Below are 9,990 nucleotides of genomic sequence, written 5' to 3' on the forward strand. Positions count from 1 at the left end.
ATTTAGAAAATGTTTTAATCTTAAACCCATTTCAAGGAGGAAATTGAAACACATTTTCGTACTATTTTTTTTTTTATTTTTAATAACAGGTTTATTAACAATATTACATAAAACAAAGATACAGCAAAGTAATGCACTTTAAATTTCACATTAATTTATCAAACCTACTGTCAAACAAGTATAATTGAAATAGAATATTTTACATCATTGTATTAAAGTGATATGATACACATAAAAATTGCTAAACATACAAAAATTACGCATTAAGACAAATATGTTTACTTAGAACTTTCGGTTTTAACATAAAACCTTAGTTATTTCAACATGAAACACAAAAGAAAATAAAAATACAGAGCAAACATTGAAACTTGGAAAGGCTGACATCTAGAAAGACTGGCAAAATTAATGAATAATTAAACATCATTGTAATTAAATATTGTTGTATATGTACATCTAATTTCTCATAATTGGAAAAGGAGATATTTGAATTCTACTACTCTGTAATGTGATTAGGGATCAATACCTTGAAAATAAACTCATTAATAATATATGAACTCATTAATATTCATGTAGCAATGCTTAAATCTTTTACTAAAATTTAGAGGTAACAGTTTTCAAATCACTCATGCATACATCCTAACCCATTCCAAAGGCTGCAGGCATCAAATGAATACACCAATTCATACAATTATAAGTTTGTATACAATTTTGTATATCACATTTGATCTACATGTAAAATCCATTCTGGACACAGAATTATACCTAACATCTTTGTTTTCCTTCACTATAGATCTTTCAGAGCCGCTAATTGTTTTTCTATGTCATCATCTGTAACCCGAGACTTAGAAGTTTCCCCGAGGCCGCGACTTGGAGCAGCAGGTGCACTCACCATCTGTTAATACATTTATTCATTAATTTTCTTTCATGTCAATTCAAGTGGATATGTTAATAAAAAATATAATGACATGCAAAAGAAACACAACAGGCAATTATCTACAAATGTTTGATTATTTTAACTAATGATTTTCAAAATGGAATACAGTTCGGCTAAACTCACTTTTCAGAACATCAGAGATTTGATAAAAATTTTAAATGTTTATAATTTTGCTTTACTGTTTAAACACCCCCTCCCAGCTATTCAAGTAAAACGTGCAAGACTGCCCTAAACAACAATTGCAGCTTAATTTCTACTATACAATAGGTTCATCAATATCGAGATCTGAGTGATTGAATTATTCTTTGCCATTTTTACTTCCGGTACAAAAACTGTCCTTAATGCATATGATACGTAAGGCAATGTTCAGGCGTAATATAGTGAATTTCTGCATCAGGAACTCTTCATCAGCTTTACAATGAAATTTTCAAGCTAGAGCAATGGAAATGCGTACATAAGCCATTTTCAAGAAGCGTTAGCATCGTTACGAGTACTGAAAGGAAAGTTTATTTTTTGAAATATTGCTGCATTACTTATGATTAACAGTCAAAACCCTTAAAACTCCATAAATATGCCAAATAAATTTTTAAACATCCAATTTTTGATTTCTGTTAAGCAGACTCAAACTTGACTTCCGGTTATGGTATGAAAATTGTTCAACCGTAAAATTGCCGATTTTTACCAAACTAAAGACATCTATAAATTTAAAATACAAAATTCTTTACTTTACATAATTATTTCCCCCTAAAGTAGGGTGTTGCGTTTCTTTTTGCGTGTCAGTATATATACAGGTTAAAGGAATAAGCAAATTATCAAGAAACAAGTCATTTTTTAAATTAGTTTAATTTGAAGTGGTAAACAACAGAAATAGATAATTTGCTATCCTTTTCTGAAAATGTAAAAAAAAAAATAAACCACAAAAATTCTGTAATAATTGCCTTTAAACTACATAATTTGAATTGTGACAGACAAAGACCGAAATATCTGATAACCAAACCATCCCTTTAAGCAAACATTTTGAAATTAACTTAAATCCATTATAACCTTTGTAAAATTAAACATATTGCAAGTACAATTGATCTAATATTTTCTTAAATACCACAGATATGTCGATCTAATCTTAAAATCTCAATTACTTTCAATATGGAACCTTCAAATATTTAGAAGAATTTTTCAAGTTCCAAAGAGTTTGAGATAAGGGGATTTTACAGTAATACTGTATAGTTACCGGGTTATTTTTGTCGAGTATTATTTTCACCCTTTTGCCCTTGTCAACAATTTTGCCTTATTTTAAATTCGCCCAGCCACAGTTCTGTTTAAGAAATTATCTTGTGTTATTTGAATTCACCCTGCTTTAAATTCGCCTACATCTGATGAGGAAGAAATGGACAAAAAATAAAATTGGGGCGACATTCCCCTGTATACAGTATCTTCAGTATCAAGTTTTAAATGTCCATACCTTTCCTGTGATCTCGATTCCGATTTCGTCCAGGACCTGGTTAACAACGGCGTCAGATTCCTCTTCGTCACCCGACTCTCCCAGAATATCATCTAACGTATCGTTAACTAGAAATAATTAAAAATACGGCACATTTATTCAAAGATATCAAATGTATGTACTTTTAGATACAGAAAGTTTTCAGTAACAATCAATAGACTTATTACAGGTGCTGTCCATATCAAAATTCAAATTAAGATATCAATTTTGTTTGTACAGTATTTTTAGATGTTTCTATTTGATATACCACTAAGTAGCTATAAAGGATATCCAATGAATAAATCAATACATCTGAAATTCTAAAGTCATATTCAATTTACAAACTTATGGTTTATAAATATATTCAGTAGCACGTTTGAACATCTGTATGCCTAGCTGTGTGATTCAATGCATGAGAAATGCTAAAATTAGTAACTGAATACATGGAAACAAATATTCCTTTACTTATGCACTTTGTTGGACATTTGTTACACAGTTTATAAGGTTAAGATAGTTAGATGTGAATACAGTGGATTAGATAAACAAGTGCTTTCTTACTCATTTCCTCCGACATGCCCATTTTCATGTTTTCTCTCTCAAAGTCTTGCATCATCTTTGCAGTCTTCTGGGGATCCATCACTTTATTCATCTGTTGCATTGTCTGAATCACATTAGAAAAATAACAGATTAATTTATGTTACGAATTTGTAAAGGTACATATACATGTATTTCCCAATTAGTCCAATATGCCCATTTTGGTATATGTGTCAACTTTTGATGTATTTCCTTATATCATTTTGTGTTTTTAATTTAAATTATATCATATTATAAAATTAATAAAACAAAACTGAAATTTAAAAAAAAACATAACTCTTACTTTGATTTTTTAAATTTCAATTACACACAAGAGTATGCAAATTTTGTGCAAATTTTACAGTTAAAGGGCAATAACTCTCCTGAAAGCTGTAAAATATGCTCATTTGTGCAAGATGTCCATACTACTAGATATAAAAAAAATCTGATAAAACAAAAATCTGTCATACCTTTGTTGTTGTTGCCATGGCACCAGCCATCTTCATGTTAGAGTGCATTAACTGAAATTTGGAAAGAAAATAAAAATAAAATTTTGCTTCAATTTCAAACGTTTATTCAGATTAATTTGATACAAAACATAATTTATATATAGATGCAGCTGTATTTTATCTCAAGAAAATTACATGTAGGTTACAATTCATAATTTCATTAAGTCTAGAACTTCAATAGTCTGGTTATACAGTAAAACTCGTTTAGTATGAACATGGATATTGCAAATTCACAGATATAACAAAGTTATCTTGAATCCCCAGCTATATAAATTTTAACAAATTCCTTAATACATGGATATAACGAATCATGGATATAGCGAAATAATTTCATAGGTCCCAGTGACTTCATTATAACCAAGTTTTACTGTATATCATTATACCTTATATCATCTTTTACAAAAAAAAAAACCCAAAAATTAAATTATAAAAAATTGTCAACTATAAACATGACTAAATCAAACTGCAATTTTCTGGTTCTCTGGCTTACCTTTTGCTGGTTCCCTATGGAGGATATTTTGGATCCTACAGAGTAGCTCTTCGTTTTCTGTTTCCTTAATGCAACTAATTGTTTAGCTAACACTGTGGCTGCCTGATAGAAAAGAAAGGAAAAAATAATTACCTAATAAACACTGATAAATAGAAGAAAAGAGAATAATTATCATGATTATATGTAAATCAGACAATGACATTTCTTCTTTTTTTTCAGCAGACATAAAAGAGTTATTTAACAATCTAATCATGAGGAGGAGGTTTACTTTTAAAGTATGACAGTCAAAGCCTTATTTAAGACAATTTACACTTACTAACATTTGTGCCTATTGTCATAATTCATTGTTCTTTACTTCCATGTTAATATTGGGGTGGTGTGGAGGTATTTGGTTGAACTGACCTGTTTATTGCCTTGTTTAGCTGCCTTCTTAATTTCCATTTCCTGTAAAATAGACAAAGTTTTTCAGTAATCATTATCCCTGGTAAATATAAGAAAATATAAAATACTTTGAAATCATTTTCATGGGGGCTCACTTTTCGTGGTTTTAATGTAAGAAGAGACATACCAATATATGTCCACCATGAATTGCAGTTGTTCACATATATTTCTACTGATTCAGTACAATTTTTCAACCACAAAATCAAATCCCCATGAACAAAATAATATATTTTCCTTAAGCCATGAAGAATTTGAACCCTTGAAAGTATGTTATTTTACAGTATTACTTGAGCTGATCACAGTTTAAGAGAAGTATTGTATGTATACATGTAAGTGTTTCTTAGCAGAAAAAAAAAACAATAAACATCTGTAACATGTGTAAGTACCCGGTAGAAATCCACAGCAGAAAAAAAGTTTAACTGAGAATCAGATTTTACATTGATAATGAAATAAAATGAATAGAACATCATTTCATCTAGTCATATTATTTCTTTCAGATATTGCCCTCTTTAAGGGATAATTAGTACTTTAATGGTAAAACTTCTCTAATCAAGACATCATTGATTTCAATGAAATGGACCAAATAAGTCTAAATAAACGGGAACTAGAAAACTGACCAGTCAGCAAGGGCCCCGCCATGGGGTAGAATTAAAAGGGTGCAGCTCACAGAATGATTAATAAATGTACATAGAAAACAGCAACTGTATTCTTAAAATTTCAACATAATTCCTGAATATTAAAAAACCTGAAAATAATATTCTTGTATTTACATTAGGCAGTAAAGAACAACTTAACATTGAATTTATATTTAAACAATTATGAATCTTGTGTTATATAAAATGCCAGCCTTCAATGATCATGAAGGCTTGACCTTAACTTCAAACAAACAGCAGTTGCAGACAAAGGTTTTCATTAATCTTAAAGTGACAGATAAAGAGAAGCCTACTAAATTTTCTGCAGCAGGCTAGATAATTAATCCCAAGGGATTAATTGTACCTCTCTCATCATTTTGTTCTAAAGTTACAATAAGAACTTTTTCAGTATTAATGATAGAATGGGGTTTTTATACAACTACATTAAAAATTAAAAACATTCTTGAATTAATATATTTTTAAAAAAAGGAAAAAAGTGAAAAAAGTACCCTGGTAAATCAAAAAATCTTCTTTAATCTATTTCTATTTTTAGGATTCAATGAAATCATAACTATCAAACAAAAATAAATAATAAAAATTTATATTTAAATCCACATTTCAGAGTGTTCATAGCATTCCAAATTGATTTAACTTCAAAACAAACTTCATTTGCAGACAGAGGTGGTAATTAATCTCAATGTGACAGATAAAGATAATGCTCTGGATTTTCTTCAGGAGGAAAGCTAATTAATCCCATGGGACTCCAAGTAGCATTCAGTTTACTGAATGGGAACATCTTCAGCAGTTATCTCTCTTTGCCAATGCATTCTTATATAAAGTTAAGGAATCTACCCTACCACCCCAGCTCCAAACCAAGGGACATAGAGAACCAAACTTAGCATCAAAATATGTATTTTTGCCTACTGAACTACAGTACCAAATTTGATCTTAATTGGGCAACCATAAAAAAGTTGCCCGTTCATTCTTATGCATAGTTAATGAATCTACCCCACCACCCCAGCTCCAAACTAGAAGACATAGAGAATCAAACTTAGCATCAAAATATGTATTTCTGCCTATTAAATTACCATACCAAATTTAAACTTGATTGGGCAACCATAAAAAAGTTATTAGAAAAAAACAGAAAATTTGTGGACGGAAGAGTGACAGACGGACAGACAGACGGACGGACAGACAGAGTGATTACTATAGGGCACCCACAAATCCTTGCGGGGCCCTAATAAACTGATTCTATATTCTGAATAAGAAAACATTTAAAATAGTTGAATTTACTGATTGGGACTTATAGTTTACATCCTTTTATACAAGATTTTGAATAACGCTGAACCTGGATTAGAAAGATTTCCCTGTAACTTACAATTTTCTTTTCCTCCCTCTCGAGCTTGTCTCGGTCTCTTGTGAGGTCTCTCTGGGTTTTTCTCATCGTTCTATCATTCTCACGCAGTTGTTCTACAAAAAAGTTCTAGATAAATGAAAAATATTCCATCATGTCCATATAATATCAGTTGTAAATTACAGTCTGTAGTTGAAAGTAAAATAGAAAATTTCCACTTAATAGAAAACCATTGTCAATGTCATTAGTATTTTTTATCAAATGTTTTTGATTAATCAGATTAAACTCATTTTTGAAATCACAGATTGAATGAAAATTCAATGCACATACATGTAAAGATATTTAGCTGCAATAATGTAGCCCTCTCCTATTTTTTTATCTGATGTTTTCTGGAGAGAAAAAAGGGAGAGGACTACATAATTGCAGCTAATAGATATTTAGTAACACTGACAGTGTTCACATGTACCATACAAAACACTAAAATGCAGTGTCAGATCTATGCAAAATTATGCTGAAAAAAAATAATTTCTCTCCCTCCCTCCCATACATGCCAACTTTCCCGATTTTTTCGGGAGTCTACCGATTTTTAACCCTGTCTACCGCTTGTCTACCGATTAATTTTTTTTCTCCCATTTCTACCGATATTTCGAAAATCCGGAATTTTTACCGATTCGCTTTGAATAATACAGTATTTCCGTGTGCAGAAAACATGGCTGTTTCAATGTTTATCGGTAGGATATCTGTTTATTGCCGCTGATAACAGGTAATCAACAAGGTGTCAACTGTGCTACCAGTCATTACAGAGGTTTTTATTGCTCCTGAACCTCATTAACAGTGTATTTTAACCGAGACAATTATGCCAGATGTGGAAATTTTAGAAATACACACGACACTGGATACAAACTGACAAACTTGTGAGAGTTCACACTTTACAGCAAACTTTGACAATATACATATAAACCGTTTATAAAAGATGTTCAAGTTTTGGAATATTGCATTCCTCATTAAATTATTATCTACTTCATGGAAAAGACAATGCCAAAATCCAACATGGAAAAAATGTGCCTGCAAGTGAAAACCATTAGGACTGACCAGAGTGATCAAAATAAAAAAAGAAAGGAAAATATCATGCCTTTTGCAGACTGATTGAAAAGTTAAAGTGACTTGATATTCCCTCTGATTAAGAAAAAAATAATTTAACAATATTTTGTATAACAGTAGCCTTATAAACTTTGTAATTTACCAACACACAATGAACAGTTCAGCTTATTTTTAAAGTTAAACATCCTTATTTTATGTACTAATATGTTAACTCTGTGTATCACATTCTTCAAGACAGAGGGTATATTTATCTTAATATTAACATATTCAATAATTTTGAATAAAATTGTCTTTTTTTTTTAATTTTAAATGACTTGTATTTGTGCTTTTCTTTAAGTTGATAGAGAAGAAAACACTTTTTGAAGTAGTAATAATATATGATATAATTAAGGTAGTAGATTGATAATGTAGAAAAAACATTACAAAAAGATATTTCACGACAAAACGCTGCGAATTAGGAACTTTTAAAAATGTCATTACGCGCAATCTCCCCTAAGAAAATTTTCAAAAGTTGGCATGAATGCCCTCCTGTGTCTTAAACACTTCAGGCAGCAATTCCAAATGAACATTTTTTTAAGGATAGCCTTGTTGCTCATTATCAACCAAATATACTCTAACATCTTCAACTACTGCATAATTACTTTTTAAATCATGCAAAACTGCTTGCTTACTTTGAGTAGGTGTATGTTTTACAAAATCATTTGCTAATTTTTCACTCTTAGGGTATCTTTGGGTGTCACTGGGTTCCTTGTGGGTGCTAATGTGTTTCTTTGTGGTATTGTGCATGGGTAAGGGGTGTTAATGTAGATTGTTGAGTACATTTGGCTGTTAATCCCCTGTGGGTAAGAGATTTTGAAATCTGAAAATTTTTGCTCCCGTTTACCTATATATGCTTTGTGCCAAAATTGGTTGAAATTGGATAAGCTGTTCAAGGAAAGATGCTGAAATGGTTCAAAAGATTAGGAAACAGATGGACAGGAAGCACAACGTCGGACAATAACAGATAGTAATAGGTCACCTGTGTGACTCAGATGACTAAAAATTGCACATATAAACCATAATTAGACTCATTAAAATTAAATAAGATGTCCTTGTGGTATCCCTGTGGTTCCTTGTGGTTCCTTAGGGTATCCTTGTGGTTCCTTGGGGTTCCTTGTGGTTAAAAGACTGTTAAGACATACCCGGTTTCAGACATCATCGCAAACCAAGGGGTTTCATCCACTCCACTCCACTCCCCCACAAACATAGTGGGGAGTGGAACAGACCAAAAACCCTTAGCTTGCAAAGAGGGTTTTTAGATTGATAGACTGGTCTAAAGGTGTCAAAATTTCCTTGCATACTGTGTATGTACATAAATTGTCAAATTCAAAATTTAGCTCAATCACTGCCCACTGGTGATTCACTGATTGGATTGTTGGCGTATTCCCGAAATAGTGATACGTACACACTTCCACACTAAGCCCAAATTTTAAGTAAACATACAGTATGTTGTTGAATTTTTTTTTCAATTCCACAATATTTAAATTCCGCACCCATTTTTTCTTTGGAAAATGAAAATGAGTTGGTGTGTAGAACTAGAACATGTAGAAAGCTTTGTCAGTTTATGTACCGTCACAATGGACGAGAAGTCAAAAATAGTAAAATTCTCTTTTATTAGTAATCTATAGTAAATAAAAAATATTGTGAAATCAGAAATTTGAGAAAAGCTTCCGTCCCCTCTCTTTGTTATCAGGATTATTGTGGATTTTGTATACTTTACCTTGGACGGTTGGTTTCTTTTTAAACATGGTGTGTGTCTGTCTTCTTCAACTAAATCACAATGACTAGATCTAGGCAGCTGCTAATGAGTAAATTCTGGAGTTTTTAGACTATATTTCTTTTGTATACACTCATGATCGTGACGAATATTTGTAAATACGGAAGTAAGGGTTGTGCTAATTACCGCCGATTGCCTAATAGTGAGTTCAGACTAATAAACGAAATAAATAGAAAGCGTCCATTGAACTGGAAAAGGATTTAGAAAAAATACAAACAAATGAAGGAATTTCGAATTTGCCTTTAATCAGAATAATTAAAAAAAATATATTATTCAAAGACAATGGACATCCCTGTGGATAAATAATTGCCAAACAATCACCCCCCCCCCCTGTGTCATCAGTCGTCACCCCCACCCCCCCCCCCCACCCCCCAAAAAAGTAAAAAGAAATAACGCTTATTATTCTGTATATACAAAAAAATATAAAACACAAAAAAGAAGGGATGCAATTTATTTACAATTAATTTGCCAATGATTGGATCACAGGAGTCTGAAGATCAAAAAAAAAAAAAAAAAAAAAAAAAAAGCAGAAAAAAATATTCCTACTCTTAACTAAAAAAAACCCTTTTTTTTTAGTTAAAGGGATTTTTTCCGGATTTTTTTTTTTTTTTTTTTTTTTTGATTAAAACTTCAGATGGGTTTTTTTAGTTAAGGGTAGGAAAA

At 31.2% G+C, this 9,990-nt stretch overlaps 1 protein-coding gene across 1 annotated transcript; it reads right to left on the bottom strand.

Moving 5' to 3' along the window:
* Nucleotides 1-586: 586 nt before the first annotated feature.
* LOC134263578 (charged multivesicular body protein 2b-like) lies at nt 587-9,443 on the bottom strand. The gene is made up of 8 exons (XM_062745962.1): nt 9,271-9,443; nt 6,435-6,526; nt 4,386-4,427; nt 3,984-4,085; nt 3,455-3,505; nt 2,970-3,072; nt 2,394-2,500; nt 587-892 (listed from the first exon to the last, which is right to left on the bottom strand). The coding sequence occupies exons 1-8, from the start codon at nt 9,296-9,298 to the stop codon at nt 785-787; spliced, it is 633 nt and encodes a 210-aa protein (XP_062601946.1). The 5' UTR covers nt 9,299-9,443; the 3' UTR covers nt 587-784.
* Between the last annotated feature and the right edge of the window lie 547 nt (nt 9,444-9,990).

This window comes from Saccostrea cucullata, unplaced genomic scaffold (genome assembly GCF_032062105.1).
Source record: "Saccostrea cucullata isolate Sc308-1 unplaced genomic scaffold, CSIRO_AGI_Scuc_v1 ctg2503, whole genome shotgun sequence".
Lineage (NCBI taxonomy): Eukaryota > Metazoa > Mollusca > Bivalvia > Ostreida > Ostreidae > Saccostrea > Saccostrea cuccullata.

Coding starts and splice junctions, on each gene's coding strand:
- LOC134263578 (XM_062745962.1), bottom strand. CDS start 9,298: ATGTTTAAAAAGAAACCAACCGTCCAAG. Junction 6,527..9,270: donor AAAGAAACCAACCGTCCAAG/GTAAAGTATACA, acceptor ACTTTTTTGTAG/AACAACTGCGTGAGAATGAT. Junction 893..2,393: donor GAATCGAGATCACAGGAAAG/GTATGGACATTT, acceptor ATGTATTAACAG/ATGGTGAGTGCACCTGCTGC.